Here is an 18,048-nt window from a genome sequence, read left to right on the forward strand (position 1 = left end):
CTTTTGCTTCAGAATATTTTCTTCCAAGCCCTCCAGTTCTTTAATGTGATGTCTGCTAAATCTTTTGCCATCCTAATTGGAGCTCCATGGTATATCACTGGTTTCTTTCTGGCTGCTTGAAGTATTTGCTTATTGACCTGGCATTGCTATTGGCTACAATATTTCTGGGAGTTTTCATCTTGAGATCTTCTTCAGGTGATAATTGGTGAATTCTTCTGATTTCTATTTTATTCTCTGGTTCTATGATAGCAGGGCTGTTTTCCTTGATAATTTCTTGAAATATGATATCCTGATTTTTTCTTTGATTATGGCTTTCATATGGTCCAATATTTAAAGTATTTCTCTTCAATCTACTTGGTAGATCATTTGTTTATCCAATGAGCTATTTCACATTTTCTTCTAATTTTTCTTCTTTTGACTTTGTTTTATTGTTTCTTGAAGTCATAAACTTCTATTTTTCCAATTTTAATTTTTAAGGTATTGTTTTCTTCAGTAAGCTTTGGTATTTCTTCTTTCATTTGGCCAATTCTGCCTTTTTAAAGAGTTAGTTTCATCCGTGAATTTTTGTACATCTTTTTCCTTTGGCCAGTTCTGTTTTTTAATGTGTTGTTTTTTTCAGTATTTTTGTGTGCCTTTTTTTTTTAACCACGTGGTTAATGTTCTTTTCATAATTTCTTTGTTTGCTTTCATTTTTCTATTAGATTTCTAAAAAGGCAAGATTCAGAGTCTGGAAAGTCAGAGAACCAATGAAAAATTCAGTGGTACTAAGGTACCACCGAAAGTGAAGTGTGGTTTTAGGGTAAAAGCTTTTAATTTCTGTCTTATTTTAAACTCTCAGCAGGGATAAGTCTGGACTTACTTGTGTAAAATGAAGCCAGGACTAGTAACTAGAACACAAAGATTATTTTTAGAAACACTGAAAGGTTGTCACTGGGCACCCTTAAGTGTTCACAAGAGGCTGATATAGAAAATGGGCAGATATAGATCAGCAGTGAGAAGTTAATCTCAAATGCTAGATCTTATTTGTATCACAATAAAAATAATAATAATAATAGTAATGATACCAGACATTTATATATCAATTATTATGTGCCAGGAACTGTGCTGAGAAGCTTAAAATTACATCATTTGATCATCAAAACAACTCTTGGAGGGAGAAATTATTTTTCCTATTTTATAGATGAGGAAACTGAGGCAAATATTGGTTATATGACTTGTCCAGGGTCACAAAGGTGTAAGTGTCTGGGGTCCAGATTTGAACTCAGGTCTTTACTTCAGGCTCAGAGCTTGATCCATTGTGCCATCTAAGTTTGTAACTCACTGTTAAATGAAAGTTTCAAGATGGTTCTTTATTCATAGTATACCTATACAAATAGGTTTGGGGAAATAGTCATGTCATTGAATAGTTAAATGATCAATTATTTTTACAGTTGATTTCATTAAATACATTCCCCTTGCCATTCCCAATGAATATTTTTATGTGTTAGCTTCATTAGAGCAAATTACTTTCTTCCCTGGAATTGCTGTTTACGTTTAATTACAGTAGCATATTAATAACATTGCTGTTGGTTTCTTATTTCATAAAAGGTTCTCTTAGATCTAAATATTACCCTCAAATATTATATATTTTTTATAAATTCAGGATGACCTCGGAGTGAGAATTTAGATATGGGAAGGCCTACTTGAGTGCACACTTTTTGCCTTAGGAAAGAATATATCTAATGATATTCCTATATTCAGCAATAACAAAAAAAATGTAATAACAAGTAATTACTCTTGTATCTGAGGATTTTGTTGTTAGCTGAATTGACTAGCCGGTGTCAATGAAGTAGATAATAATTATGATGTAGAAGGAGGACAGCAAGGTTGCACAATAGATAGAGCAGTGGGCTTGGAGTCAGGAAGACTCATCATCTTGAGTTCAAATTTGGTCTCAGACTCTTAGGAGTTAGTTGTGTGACCCTGGGCAAGTTACCTATTTGCATCAGTTTCCTCATCTCTAAAATGATCTAGCAAAGGAAATGTCAAACCACTCTAGTATAATTGCAAAGAAAATCTCAAATGGTGTCATGAAGAGTTGGACACAACTGGAATGACTGAACTATGACAACATGATGAAGAAGGAAAAAGAAAAATCACCATACATACCAAGTCCTTTCCATGGCCTATGGAAGATTGACATCCAGCCAAACAGGGGGACATGTAAGTGACTCCATTGTCTCCACAGACAGGATCCCATAAATTGGCATCACAATTACAGTCTGAATTGCAGAAAGAAAATGTGATGTTTTGAGGAGCTGTCCCCGGGTCATTTCTACAGTCAAAATGTAGACATTTATCAGAGATAAGAGATGGATAAAAGGAAGTTTTCTTCTAAACTGATAAAAAAAAAAAGTTGATAAAAACGTAATAAAAACCACTTTGAAATGTATTTTTACTTCTATGTTTACAAAAATAATTGGGAGTAAAAACAGTCAACAATTATAATTTAAGGAAGAAAATTGATGAATCTAGTTATGAATTATTAAAGAGAGGTCCTTTTTCCAGAAGAGAATTCTGGAGTTGTGGGATTAGGTTTAGGTTTCCATTCTGCTACTAACTGGCTTTATAACCCCAGGAATCTCACTTCCATTCTTTGGGCCTCAATTGATTATCTGTGCAGATCAAAAATTCGATGAATGTTACTTTAACAAAGGATAGAAAATACATGTTTCTATCATAGATTATCATCATAGACATAATTATATCATGTATACAAACATAATATAATACTTTTAGATATCATTACCATCATTAATAATGACTGATATTTATATAGTGCTTCAAGATTTATGACATGCTTCACAAATATCTCATTTAATCTTCATGACAACTCTGGGAGGGAGGCACCATTATCATACTCATTTTACTGTTGAGGAAACTGAGGCAGCAAGTGCTCACGTGACTTGTCCAGGTCAAATATCAAGTTAGTTTCTTTGACTGGATTTTAATTCAGGTCTTTCTAATTCAAGGTCTAGCACTCTGTACTGCCTTTGATGATATCAAGATGTCAGTTTTGAAAAAACAAAGATTACATGTGGACAGATTTTCCTAAGTAGCACAATCTGGATCTATGAGTTGGTTCTTTTGATGTAGCACCTACCACAATACCATGAAAAATTTATATATTCCTAAAAATTGAGATGTTCTTGTTCTTTTCTGATAGGCAGAAAGAAAATGGGAAATCTTGTGCAGAGATGCCACTGAGCTATTTCTGCATTCATGCTATCAGGAGTAACGTTAAGGAAGCTAGCAATTGAAAAAGCAATTTTTTTTCAAAGTAAGCATATAGCCAAAAGGAACATTTGTATCAAAGATACCTAGCCAATGATCCATGATGAAAGGTGATGGTAGCCTGAAATAATAACAAAATAAGTAAATATTGATGTTGTAAGATTAAGAGTTGAGATGATGGGGGTTGTAATGAAGTTGTTCCTTCCTTATATTGCTTCTTATCTAGCTCCCAGTGAAAACAAACCTAGAAAGTCTTTGCCTTCTGTTTTGCTTTCATAATGTTGCTAAAATCACCAGTCAGACTTTAATTCTTCACCTTTTATGAGGCAGTTTCCCTCACTGACTTGTCTAAAGGAACAACCCATGCTAAGGTCTATTCTTGGGGTGGTGGTAGGAGTGATCAGAGAGCCAGCAGTTCACCTAAAAGCCAGGATAATTCTGATTGGAAGCTCCATGTGGGTAGTCTTGGGCATCAGAAGAAGGATAGAAGTGTGCATGCAAATCTGGTCCCATATTTAGGCAGAGACAAGTATCTTAGGATCGCTATGTGAAACACTAATTAGCCTAGAAAAAAAGGAAGTCATCTAAAGAGAAATTTCCTAATGGTTTTAGGATATTTACATATGGTACCTTTTAGTATGGCTTTAAGCTATTAAAACTTTAAAAGTACTAAAATCTGTTAAAGATTTTTTTAGACAGATCTCTAAAAACATTTTTATTTTATATTTGATCAAATACAAGAAAGTTTAAAAGCTTCCAAAATTTTACGTATCAAATTGAAATTTATAGTGTGTAACATTTTTCCAAATTTTTTTCAATTTAGGTAATGGTTTAAAAAAAATTGAGGGCTTTTTAAACTGGGGTATATGAATTAAATATTTTTTGCATAAATTTCACTACAATTAGTTTCCTTTGTGACCCTGCATATTTTATGCATTTAAAAGCATGACACAAAAAGGTTAAAAATCTCTGAATTAATTTATACCTGAAATTTTGGTTATTTCTTCTTTTACATATTTAATTTCATGTTGAATTATAGTTAAATTAGATCTTTTTCTTTTTAGAAAAGAAATTATTTTTCTTTTTGTAACAAGTCAACAATCACTCTCCCAATTTGTAAGGTTTAAATTATTTATCATTGATTCCAAAAAGGAAAAATCCTTTTTGAAGTTATAAATCTTAGGTTTTAAATCATTTGCAAATTTCACTGTTCTCAGAACTTTAGCTCTCTCAGTTACTAAAGTTTAAAATTCTACCTGAATGTTCCTCAGTTCAGAAAGCATCTTCCTACAATCTGAATACTTTCTGAATTTTTAGATGCTCTTTGACCAATGCTACTAGACAAAAGGTCACCTGTGTTTTTGATTGTATACTGTTCTGCTTCTTCTAATTTGCTTTCTAGGTCTTGTGCAGATTCTGTCAAAGAAGTTACATCAGTTCCTAGGTCTGAAATGTGCCTTATAACATTTTCGACAGCTATAATCACGAAGGAAAGTTCTTTGCCAGGAAAAGTAGTTCTGCAGTTTGTATTTGTAACTGTTTGAAAAAGACCTGTCAAGGTGTTGTTCAATTTATCCCCCTTTTCCATTTATCATGTTGGATCAAGGTTTCAAGTTATAAACATCTTCCTGAAGATGTTTTAGATGAGCAATTATCTGAAAATCCTTCAACTGTTTTATCATAGCTTTAGAGTTCTGATACTTCTCAGGAATTACATTGACTTGACTTTGAAGGCTATGGAACTTGGGGGCTTCCAATTTCAGTAGCTGGTATTTATTTTGTATATTATCAAACCTTTCTATTTGCTGAAATACAAACCAGGCCAAGCCCAGGCAGGTCCCCAGGGAGAGCAGGCACAGCATGGTCCATTGGCCTACCCTGTCTCTGCTGTTGCCTCCTGCCCCCTGGCCCTGCTCTGGGGCTACTCAGTTACAACTTCTTGCAGTGCTTTGCCTTGGAAAAATTTGTGGGTCCTTGGTGGGTGGGTGGAACATGGGCGGCTTTTGACTATGAGATTCTGGGATGGGGAGCAGGCATCATTGCCTTTTCTGCCCAGGCTCTCAGGCTTCTTTACTTTCTATTACAGTTTTTTTAAAAAACCTTTTAAAAAGAAAATTAAAATTTTATTTTTGACTTATGGAATAAAGTAAATATTTTATAATAAACTACAAATCTACTTCATAACTTGACATTCCTTTCAAATATACAAGAAATTATCATGTAAATACGTTTTCTTTCCCTCTGTCCCCAGAAATGGTTACCATTAGACACAAATAGGTGTATACACACACACATACACACACATATATAAAATAGTTTGACACACATATAGAATAAACTATAGAATAATTTAGCACACACACATACATACATACATATATATATATATGTTTGTGTCTGTCCTTCATTGTTGAAGAAGACCATGCCATCAGAGAAATGATAACATGACTTGCACTTGACTTTGTTTTGAGTGAGGGAGGGCTGTGCAAGGTCACCAGCCTCACTTTCTCCTCCTGAGCCATCTGAATCCAGTGACCAGATCTTCATCAGGATGACTGGAGATGACCCAGGATGCACTGGGAGACCTTGGTCCCTTTAGGCCAAGGTCTTTGCAGGTACTCAGGATGAGGCAATGCCCATTCATTGAATAAGCCTGTTTAGGAAGTAGCCAGGTCATGGCCCCTTTAATAAGGCCAAGAAAAAGAAAGACAGGCTGGGAGGGAAACAGCACCAGTTACTATTGATAATCACTCTAAAGTCAGGAGGGTCCAGAGGAGCCCTTAGGCAGGGGCCCATTGGGGTCCTGGCTTCACAGTGCAGTAGGTTTAAGGTTCTGGGAAAGGAAAAGACAGGAAAAGAGAGGAGAGGAGGGAAGGGGAGGGGAGAGGAGGAGAAGAAAGAAGAGGAGCCAAGAGGAGAGGAAAGGAAACTAACCAGTAAAACCCGAGTGTGTGTGTGTGTGTGTATGTGTGTGTATACAAGTATACAAGTATATGTATACAAGTACATGCATATATATATACATATATACATATATGTTAAACTATTCACTACATGCTTCTATTTATCAATTCTTCCTCTGGATACACATAGTGTCTTTCTTCATATGTCCTTTATGGTAATTTTAGGTATTTATAATAGTCAAAATAACTTCTTTGTTTTAAATGATTCTTAAAACAATATTGTTGCTAATGTATCCAACATTCTGTTGGTTCCATTCATTTTACTCCTTTTCTTTTCTTGCAGACCTTTCCATGTCTTTCTACAATCATTGAGCTCATCACTTCTTACAGTGCAGCAGTATTCCATCACAACCATGCTCCACAACTTGTCCAACAATGTTGTTGAAACCTAATCACTTAAAAGGTATTGAAGTTTCAAAATCTCACTAAGACTTTTGGGATGCTCTGTATAGATCATGATGTGGGTCTTGGAGTCAGGAAGACTGGAATTTGAATCCTGCTTCAGATGCTTACTAGCTGGATGATCTTAGGTGATTCACAAACTCCCTTAGTCTCATTTACTCTTCTGTAAAATGTGGATTACAATAGCATGAATTGCTGTGAATCAGCAATTTGCAAATCAAATGACATGATACACGGAAAGTGCTTTGCATGCCTTAAAGGGTTATATAAATCTCAAGTTTGTACTGTCATTATGTTTTCTAGTGAAAATATTAGGAAATGGTATTAGCTATCAGAACAAGAATATTTGGTTCAAAATAAAGAAAAACTTCTTTATGATGTAAGTTGTAGACTAATAATGAAGTCATGAAATCTGCCTTTTAAAAATCCCAGTCATTTCTATAGTTGAGTTTTAAGGAACTTACTCATTGCTATATAAATGGTGGATTATTGCTACATACCCATTGTAGCTTACTGTTAACCCAGCTACAGGTTTGCTTTCACACCCTAATAGTAAATATGGCACTTGTAAAATATAAGCACAAGTGTGAGAAATGAAGAGAAGTTTGAGTTTTCCAATTGGGCTCAGTCTTAATTTTCTAGAAATAAATCCTCCCATGAAAAATGAAATTCCAACAATAGGCATTATAATTCCTGGAAAGAAGAGAAGAGAAAAAAATTAACTGAGTATATAACCATGGCTCTCTGGCACATATTGGTCAATACAAGCATTTTTCATTGACTTCTTTATCTCACTAATGCATTTTCATATTCTCTGAAAAGCTAAATGAGCCTTCAATCTGATTGACTATTCCCAAAGGTCTGGTAGTCAACAGCCGAAATCTGAAAATAATAGGCATAGGTCATACCTGTGCAATTTGTAGGACAGCATGAGTTCTTTCTTCAAATAGTTACTTTAGGCATACCGATATTACTGCTACTGAACATTTCCTACACTATTACCAGTTCCCCAGTCTCACCTGTCCCATAGGATGTTTCTTCGTTCCTCCATCATTTTTGCTCTTAAACCCTCCACTTCAATATCATTCCTTAGACAATACCATATTTCTTTAATTAACACTAGTCAGTCAGTTAGCTAACCATTGCTTACTTTATGGCAGGGACTGTGTAAAGCATTGGGGATATAAATACAAGCAGAAAGACAGTACCTGCTCTTAATGAATACACACACACACACACACACACACACACACACAGACACTAATGGGAGAATACATAAAAGGAAGTAGAAAGAGAAGACACCTGCACTACTATGGAAAGATATAAACATTTACCATAAGATGAAGCTCTCTATTTATATTATATGGTCCCAAACATAATTAACCAATTAATTAATCCACATACATGTATCTAGAATTTATGGCATGCCATCCCCTGATTATGTACTATTCATTTATAATTCAGTTAAAAACGAAAGCAATTTCTGTCCTCTGTCCTCAAAGAACTTACATTTTCATGATGGAGACTGTTTACCTAAAAGCTACAGGCTAGATAGATATAAAAACATCAGTTAATGAGGGAATGAACTGTCTTCAATTTTCCTCTTCTGTATAATCTTCAAGCAAAAAGTATTAGTGATGAAAAGAGAAGAAGAAAAGATAAGCAAAGTGATGAGAGCACTTATGATTGTGATGTTCATCCTTCATTTTAGAAGAGGTGATGTCTTGATTTGTACATGAATTGGATTTAAGGGAGGTAGTTTCATGGAGTTGTCAGTTAGCCTGACTCTCTCTTACAGAGTCATCAAAGTCGGGCGGCAGTACAAAAGTCAAGATGACTGGTGATGGCCCAGGATGCAGTGCACGACCTTGGTGTCTTTGATGCTTGATTAAGTTTTAAGTGCTACACAGAACCTGCTTCAGCCACCTTCATGGCCATTGGAACAAATTGTTCTCATCTGCTCATTCTGCCAGGGAATGCCTTCACATGACTGGGGTAGACATCCCCTTGAGACACCAACAGAATTGAGATGTGCTGGTTACCCTATACATAGTTTAGCCCATCTGCCAGATGGTTTTCCGGGTGTGGCTACAGCTTGGGTAACAAGTGGACATCCCTGAAAGGCCTCAGGAAGCCTTCACACCAGAGGTGAGAGTCCTCCCTGCACACCTCATACGTCCAATTTCAAAGGTAAAAATAAATGTGAGGAATTTACTAGAGATGACAATACCAGGGAAGGAATAACTGTTAGCAAAAAAATAAGTCTTGATACTTAAATGTGGAATAAGAGAAAGAAAAAAAAAACATAGAATTAAGATCTAAAGGAAAATGGTGAAAAGAAATAGCTGCACAAATTGTGATATATGAAGGTAACACAATATTATTATATTGAAAGAAATGAGGAAAAATGATTTTAAATAATTCTGTGAAGTATGAAGTGACCCAGAGTGAAGTGAGCAGAAAGGAAAAAGCAATTCAAGAACTTTGATAAACAAGCACAGTTTCTGCCCTGATCACCTGCCTTGGGTCTTAATTGATTACCTGTAGATTTTTCCTATATTTCCTGATCACTATTTAGTCTGATACTGGGACCCCTCTCATTTTTTAGTTGTGGGAGAAGCTGGACTTAAGTACTTCCTACTACTCTGCCCTTCTTATTGATACTCTCCTTTTTTGTTTTTAATAGAAATGGAAAAAAATAAAAAAAATTAATAGAAATGGGGTGATGTGTTTTGTCAGAAGCTTTCTCTTTACCTATTCACATAATCTTGATATTTATTATAATATGGTCTTCTGTTTATAGATTTTCTAATATCTAACCTGAGTTCCTGGTTATATATCCAGTCGATTATGAAGTATGATTTTCATATTTTGGTGGCTTCTTTGCTAACACTTTAGACAATTTTTGTCCTCAAAATTTATTGGGAAAATGGCCTCTCTGGTTTAAGAACACATTTATTTATTGCATGGTATTTGATAAGATCCAATTTTTTCTATTTTTGTCATTTGTATAATATTAGGATTATTCCTTGAATGTTTACAGAATTTGTTTGTAAATCTCTCTGGTCCTACTTGTTTTTTCCCCTTTTTGGAATATTGATTAGGAATCAGGAATATTGAATGTCATAACTTCTAGTCTCATATTAACATTTAAACCATTTCTGAATGGCACAATGAAGAAATGGAGAGCTGCTTTGGAGTTTTGTCAATCATTTAATCAATGATTAACTTTTATATATGTCTATGGACATTCTAATCACAAGTTCAGGAAGCAAACCGTCAATGTATCAGGAACTACCCATAAAAATGACTATTATAAGGAAACTATTCATTACACTGATATTTTAAGAAGGAAAAGCATACTTTGCAAAACTATTTAAATGATTCTCTAGAACAGTGTGTTTTTATGTGTGTGTGTGAACATGCAGAATGTGTCAGAAAGAATGTGACTTTTTGAAACTACATTTTTCATTTATAGGTATCCTCTGATTTAAAAACACAGTTTAAAGAGTATTTGAACTGCAACGTAACTAATTATCATTTTACACGATGATTTCATAAAGATTTCATCACAAAAATTAGAGTCAATTGGTTAGTTCAGTATAAAAATTTCAGTCAGGAATATATTTACTTTTTTCAATTATACTACTTTCAAAACCATAACTGTTCAAGCAAGACACATTTGCTAAGTTCCAATTATGTGCCACAAAATGTTAGTTATTGGGTACACAAAGGTAAAAATGAAATATTCCCCCCTTAAAAAATTTGCATTCTATCAGAGAAGCTATATGACCAAGATCTGTATATACTGAATTTATGAAAAATAAATAAATGATTATTTCTTTCTGGAGAGGCACTAGTAGCTGAGCACTTCTGTAAAATTTTCATATAAGACATCATTTCTTAGCTGAGTTTTGAAAGAAACAAAGAATTCTGTGTGCAAGTAAGAAGTAAGTGCATTCCAGCTATGAGAGATAGGTAGTACAAAGGACAAGGGAAAAATTCAATTGTGTGACAATAGAAAGGGGAAGTAAAATAATAAGTGAAGAAGTCTGAAGTTGAAGTATTGTTGGGGAAAAGAAAATGCATTTTTTTTGTCTTGTTATGCTTGTAGGACAGCCAACTTGGTATTTCCAATAGGTGGGTGAAGACATGAAATTGAAGCCTGGAAACATATTGATCTAGGAGCTACCTGCTCAGAGATGATTATTAAATTCAGGGGAACTGGCGAAATCACCTACTAAATGATGTAGAGATCAGACAACAAGGCCCAAGAGAGTCTTGCGCCATACCCAGAGACAGGAAAGCATAATGAACAAAGGATTTAAATTAGAGAAGAATTTCTAATTCTTCAAATTATTATCAAATAGAGAGAAGAAAGAACCAAGAGAAAATTGCACTACCAAATGGAGAATATCTAGGAACTGGGAATGATCAACAGGGCCACATACTATTGAGAGTTCAAGAAGAATGAGGACTGACAAAAGACCAGCAGATTTAGGCACAAGGAGATCACTGGCACATTTGGAGAGGGCAGTTTTAATCAGGTAATGGGGTCAGAAGTCAGATTCCAGAGGTCTGAGACACAAATGAAAGGAGTAGAAATGGAGGCGGTAAGTGTAGACAGTTTTTTCTAGGAATTTGACTATGAAAGTGATGAAAGATGTAGGACAAAATAGGTGGAGGATATGGTAGGGTTTAATGAGGGCTTTGTAAAGATGTGTGAATATCAGTTATTTCTGTACTCTAGGGAAGGCAGCAGGAGACAAACAGATAATGAAGAGTAAAGAGAGATGATTGTGGGAAAAGTTTGCAGGAAAAAATGGGAGATGTGATCATTCTGGAGTTCATTAAATCAACAGACATTTTTTAAGCATCTGGTATGTGGAGAACTTTACAGAACTTCCCATGCTAGATATGGGAAATGCAATATTTAAATAAAACAGAATTTGTGTCTTCATGAAGCCTATAGACTACCGATGGAATGAGGTGCTAATACAGATAACTATAATGCCTGATATCATATAAATAGATCAGAGAGGTTCTATGTGAAGCAGGAGTTGGGAGGCCCTCACTGACCAAGGAAATCAAGCCTGCTTGACACTTAATCAAGTGTCATTTTAGTTGAATGATAAGTAGGAATTCAGTGCATTTAGAGGACATGAGGAGAGTATTACAGTCATGTACAACTCCTCATGACCTCATTTTGATGGTTTTCTTTGCAAAAATACTGGAGTTGTTTGTCATTTTCTTCTCCAGTTCATTTTGCAGTTGAGGAAATTAAGGCAAACAAGGTTAAGTTACTTGCTCAGGGTCACATAACTAGTAAGTTTCTGAGGTAGGATTTGAACTCAGGTCTTCTTGATTTCAGGCATGTTACTCTATAGATTACACCACCTTTGTGTATGGTGAAGAGCCAAAACAAAGGGATAGAAGCAGCAACAGAAGTGTAAAATCTTTCTGTACAGGAGAGAATAATACATTTTGTCTAGAATATAAACATTTTTCAGAATGAAGTTAAGGTTAGAAAGATAGAGTGGTACGAAGTTTTGGGGGCCTTGAACACTTAACAAAGAAGTTTAAATTTTACTCAATATTAGGCAAATATTCATTGTATGTAATACATAGAGTAAAAGTCAGATAGTAAAACTTACCAAATATAATGTTCAATTTTGACACTGATATGCCATGCTGCTGTTCTAAATATTTTAGCAAATATGTTGAATAGCCAACAAGACTACTAAAATCCAACAATGTTAAAATCAAATAGACAAGGTACATCCAGTTGCTAAGGAGACATTTCAAAGAGTGGAAATAACCTAGGAGGAAGATAAAAGACTGTATTTGGAAAAGAAAATTCAACATATTCATGTAATGCCTTTTGTTTTTCTTGCTTTTCGGGTGGAAGCATATTTGACTCTTGGATAAATTAATGCATCTTAAAATCATAGGATATTAACTGGAGAATATAGCAAAGCTACCCTATTTTACAGATGAGAAAATGGAGGCCCAGACAAGTGATGCGATTTACCCAAGGTCATGATGTTAGGTCATAGCAGGATAGTTCTAAAATCCAGTTCTCTGAACTTCACCCCATTGTGCTTTCTGCTTCATGATGCTACTTCATTAGACCTTTCTATCCTTGGAACAGTGCCAGTATATATGCTTTGTCAACATATCAATGAATCTGAGATTTTATTGATACAGATTTTCCTGCCATTCATGCAGTGTATATTGTGGGAGGCTTTCTTGTTGGGGGAGGAAATCTGGCAGAGACATGAAGATGTTTAGAGTGCCATCAAAACTATAAAACAAGGTAAAATTAGTTTGGGAACTGATTAAAAAACTAAAAATATTAGTGTTTGAGGAATGTAGAGAGAAAGAGGAGATAATGATGTGAAGTAAGTAATGATGTCCAGTTGTGCCTAACTTCTTCCATGGCTTATGGTAAGAAAAATTAGGGGTTAAATTTAAAATACACTCTAACTATGGATGATGTTATAATTCAACCTGGAATGGACTTGAACGAACTGGTTTTAGCTCTGCTACAAATAATTCATTTGACTTCGGGCAAATCATTGAACTCGAGAAAATTCAAGTTCTAGGCCTGGTTTTTGCAATAAATTATCTGTAACTTTGAAGAAAACATTTAAACCCTTTGAGCATCTATTTCCTCAGTGGTGAAATAAAAACATTGTGTCAAATGATATTTAAGGTCCTTTAAGGTATAAGATTCTATATTTTTTATCCTCTATCCATGAAAATTACACAATATGAAAGATTTTAAAATTTTACATTCTAGTCATTCAGTGAAAACCTGTATTTTCTCTTTTTATTTCTTCTCACCACCCACATATGCACATTAATTTTAAAAATAGCCTAATAGAAACCATTGTAATCTGAAGACAAGTTTGAAAATGTTTACTACAGAATGTTTTCCTTGGTAAAATATTGCTGATTTTTAGATGAATGTAATTGAAGATTATCTTTTGCTTCCCTTCATTTGCATAGAAAAATACTTAGTTTTATATGTGAAATATTCACCTGCCAATCCTTTAAGCTCCTTTATTTGCTCAGGGTTTTGGAATTCCAGGTTTTGGCATCTACTGTCTTTGGTGTTAGGTGTATCCAGGGATATTTCAATTTTACTCTCCAGTTTACGTTTCTTCAGATTATTAGGAATGAAAAAGAATGGTATCCCAGCAACAATAGTAAGGATTCCTGATGTGAGTAAGCTAAGCCACCATGCGCCAACCCAACGGGAATCATTTGACTTTATCGGTATTGTGCCTATGATATAAATTTTTGGAAAAATAAATTCTGAAAAATTCACAATAAAAATGTAATTAAAAGAACTGTTGCTATTTTCTTTCAGTGTGGTTTAAATAAGTTCATTTAAATTTTTTTCAGTGGGAAAACTAATTCACTTATGATACATTAATATGAATGATAGATTAATTGAGAATATAGAAAGCAATAAAATTGATTAGAAAATATTAATGATAGTAAAATTCAATATGTCAAAATCATGTGAAAATAGGTGGAAATAATCCATTCATGAAATTCAATTCAACAGAACTAAGTACAATAAACTAGTACAATGAATATCTATTATGTGCAGAAGACTGTGCTACAAATTATCAAATTTAGTAATATAGAAATGAAAGAAATAATGCCCATACCCAGACTTCAAAAAACTGATGTTTAGGCTTCTCTGGAGGTTGAACTGTTAATCCCCAAGAGGAGGAAGACAGATCCCAAATAATGACATACAACAACACATTCTTATAGAAGGAATGGTTCTTTAATATCTATATCAATATCTTTAATTATCTATCTATCTATCTATCTATCTATCTATCTATCTATCTATCTATCTATCTATCAATGCTTATTCCCACCCCTCTCTGTTCACTGCTAACCCTAACCCTAAAAATGCTTTGGCTCTTTACCTAAAGAAAAGGAAATTGTCTTTAAGATTTTATTAGCCCAGAGGACTGAGATTTTATTGATACAATTTTATGGTAGCCTCAGGCTATATGGATATGGTTTTCTGTTCATCTAAGGGAATACAAAAAAGCCCATCCATGTGGAATAATGCCCCAACACTAGGGCTGAGCTCCCAAGGCCCAGTGAGCCACCACACCCTGCCCTGCAAGCCAGAAACACTTCTGCAAGGTGAGAGGGACCCATCTCTGCTTAAGCTGAGAGTTGTGAATATCTTTTTTAATACTATGGCAAAGTAAATCTCATATCTTTTTCAACTTGTTCAATGACCTACTACTGCCTCATTTCATTCCAAAAGCAAACTTTAATGAGTAAGTGACCAGACTGAGGATCAGCCCACTACAATACTTTTTAAAAATTAATGATAATGCTGAAATCATTACTCAGAAATAAATTAATTGTAAATATATGTTCTTTTTAAACAAATTGAAGCAATCATAAGATTTCTGAGCCACAGGCGATTCAAAAACTTATCTATTTTACCTCCCTACAGAGATATGAGAGGAAGCTGAGGCCAAGAGATTGACATGCTCAAGGCAATACATACATAATGGTAAGTGTGGGGGGATACCCACATTTTTCAAGGCAGAGTTAAATGCTTTATACACCAGGACAGAAAGTGAAACAATTTCCCAAGCACAATTATCATCAATAGATACGTTTTATGATCTCATTATATGCTTGAATCTGTATTCATCATCAGGGCAGAATCAGGCTTTCACTAGTAAGTACTAACTGGCTTTGGAATATTAAATTGGTACTACACCCATATTGCATTTGAGGACTGGCTCACATTATGGCAGTCAGTTACTCATCATGGTGACATGAGACTCTTAACAGTCATGTCATCTCTGGTCAGTTCTACCCAGCTAGAAGATCATCAAGTTAAAGCCTTTCAAGGACTATGTCCCTGCATTTCAAGAACTAGTTTCGATAACTTCACAGAAGCTCTTCAATAATCACCAATTAATGATTTCTCTAGCAATTACACCACAGTATACACAAAGTTGATTTCAACTTTTTATCTTCCTTACTGTTTAGCACAGTGTTCTACTCATAGTAGTTTCCTAAGAATGTGGATTAAATTCAGTGAACTTGAAGCTAGGAGTCAGGTGATCTGCATCCTTGATCAGTTTAATTATTAATGAACCAACTGTCTTAACCTGTATCTAAAAATATATTTCCACTTTTGATCTTCCCTATTGTTTAGCACAGTGTTCTGCACACAGTAGTTGCCTAAGAATGTGTGTTAAACTGAATGAACTTGAAGCTAGAAATCAGGTGATCCGCATCCTTGATCAGCTTAATTATTAATGAACAAACTGTCTTAACCTGTATCTAAAACAATTTGATCAAAAGTTCAGTTATAATTGTTTTGGGAGTTTTTCTATGTAGAATAACAAAAAATTTTTTGGATTAAATGAACATTTTTACGTTTGTTTTATTTACCTAAAAAAGAATGTTGAATCTCATCATACTGAACTCTGACATCAATAGACAGGGGGATGTTGAACAAGCTTGTATTTGTTTAAGATTTGATGCTTAACTTTTAAACTGTGATATAATGTGTTCAGTCTGGAGATCAGCCCTTACACGTGTACATTGTAAAGGCATGCCTGTAGAGACTCTCTCCAAGGAAAGCTCCCACTGTCACTCTTGTGAGGGAGGTTCTGCCCAAATGACCCTGCCTGTCTGTCTTTAGCATCAGGTCTTGATCAAGAGTGATTACTACATGGTCTGACTAGGACTGCTCTAGAGATGATTCCAAGGCAGTTTGTTTCATAAAGAACCCCAGAGGTAACATGTATCCAAAGAACTCCAGCCATAAAAGTTTGGTGATGATACCTGTGATTTCACTGGAATGACTTACAGAGACTAGTCCTCAATAACTTTGAGGGATGAAAGTCAGATATACCCGTCAATCAGTGCCAGCCTTTAGTTAACCAGCACGATTGAAGCGGAACATTTTTTTTCAGTATGGAAAAAATCTTTAAGTTTTCATGAAAACAGATAACGAAATTATTCAAGTTAGTTGAGGGTGAAGTGCAGTATTTTGGACATCTTATCATTCACCCAATTAATATACCATAATGATTTTCACTTTCATTTTACATTGTTCCAAAAGAACTATTAATTATGACAAATGGCCCAGTGAGCTCTGAGTGGGAGAAATTGTTCAAGTCAGATATCTGTGAAATGGTTATCTGAATATTTTATTCTAAATTGTTTTTAGACTTTTTATAAAAATGAACTGAGAATTTATTATCATTACCATTCTTCATAGTTTCCCACATGTAAAATAGGAAAAAAAGAAATAATTTGTTATCACAACATAATATAATATTTCAAGATAAGACAAGAAATGATTCTTTGGAAGAATGATGAACAAGGAATAAAATACCATAAGTACTAATTCAATCCTTTTGTACTTACTTAAATCTACATATCCAATGTCCACATACATTTTTCCACAGAAAGCTGTCAGCAAAAAGCCTATTAGTGGACCAATTACAGATAATGACTGCACAATACCTGGAACCATTTAAAAATAGTTCAATTATTCTAATAAACATAGTTTCATTGTGTCTTCAACATGTTTTTATAAGTACAACAATATATTATTATCAAATAAAGAAATGTTTCCTCACAACAATTATATTTTCACCAAAAGAACACATTGATGGAATATTATTATGAGGACAAGTTAAGGATAAATAGACTTAAGGCTGTGATTATAGTTACATATTTTAACACTATGACCATATACTTTCCTCCAGGAGAAGAAAGTGTGGTTGGTGACCTTTCACAGCCCTCCCTCACTCAAATCAAAGTCAACTGCAATTCCTGTCATCTTCTTGATGTCATGGTCCTCTTCGAGAACGAAAGACAAACATATCTCCCCTCCTCTCCCCTCCCCTCCCTTCCACTCCCCTCTCCTCTCCTGTGGAACCCAGGGGAAGGTACACTTACATGGCCAAAAGCTGCCTTTTCTTCCCTTGGGTTTACTGGCTAAATTTCTTGCTCAAAGACCAAGCCTTACACCCAAATTCACTCTGGAGCTCATAGACTGGACAACAGGTCCCACCCACTTAGCACAGAGTGAATGTAATTAATAAAGAGTAACTGTTTTTCTTTTACCAGGAGCTCTGACAGTCTTTCCCTCCCAGTTTGATTTTCTTTTATTAAAGGGCTCATCCCTTGAGTAACTACTTAAAGAAACCTATTCATTGAATGAGTGTGTCTCATTCAAACTGAGAATGCTATGAGAACTTAGCCTGAAAGGGCCAGGGTCTCACATTGCATCCTGGGTCACCTCCAATAGTCCTGATGAATCAAGTCACTGGACCCAAATGTCTCTGGAGAATAAAATGAGGTTGGTGACCTTGCACAGCCCTCCCTCTCT

The 18,048-nt window shown here is 34.8% G+C and overlaps 1 protein-coding gene and 1 long non-coding RNA gene across 5 annotated transcripts in view; one reads left to right on the plus strand and one right to left on the minus strand.

Annotated features, from left to right (window-relative positions):
• LOC140533612 (solute carrier organic anion transporter family member 1B3-like) overlaps positions 1 to 18,048 on the minus strand; it is a 93,716-nt gene that overhangs the window by 26,095 nt on the left and 49,573 nt on the right. For 2 of the 4 annotated variants that reach the window (XM_072653563.1, XM_072653561.1), the window contains exons 7-11: positions 17,079 to 17,177; positions 13,683 to 13,928; positions 12,293 to 12,457; positions 7,139 to 7,331; positions 2,149 to 2,314 (exon numbers count right to left, since the gene is read on the minus strand). In XM_072653563.1, the coding sequence (XP_072509664.1) occupies positions 2,149 to 2,314; positions 7,139 to 7,331; positions 12,293 to 12,457; positions 13,683 to 13,928; positions 17,079 to 17,177 (869 nt within the window). The remainder of the gene's footprint in view (positions 1 to 2,148; positions 2,315 to 7,138; positions 7,332 to 12,292; positions 12,458 to 13,682; positions 13,929 to 17,078; positions 17,178 to 18,048) is intronic. The other 2 variants (XM_072653562.1, XM_072653564.1) reach the window with 2 other exon arrangements.
• On the plus strand, positions 8,124 to 17,230 carry LOC140533615 (uncharacterized). Its single transcript, XR_011977003.1, has 2 exons — positions 8,124 to 8,786; positions 15,139 to 17,230. It is a non-coding gene; the product is annotated as an uncharacterized lncRNA (long non-coding RNA).

Source organism: Notamacropus eugenii, chromosome 3 (assembly GCF_028372415.1).
Source record: "Notamacropus eugenii isolate mMacEug1 chromosome 3, mMacEug1.pri_v2, whole genome shotgun sequence".
Taxonomy (NCBI): Eukaryota; Metazoa; Chordata; class Mammalia; order Diprotodontia; family Macropodidae; genus Notamacropus; species Notamacropus eugenii.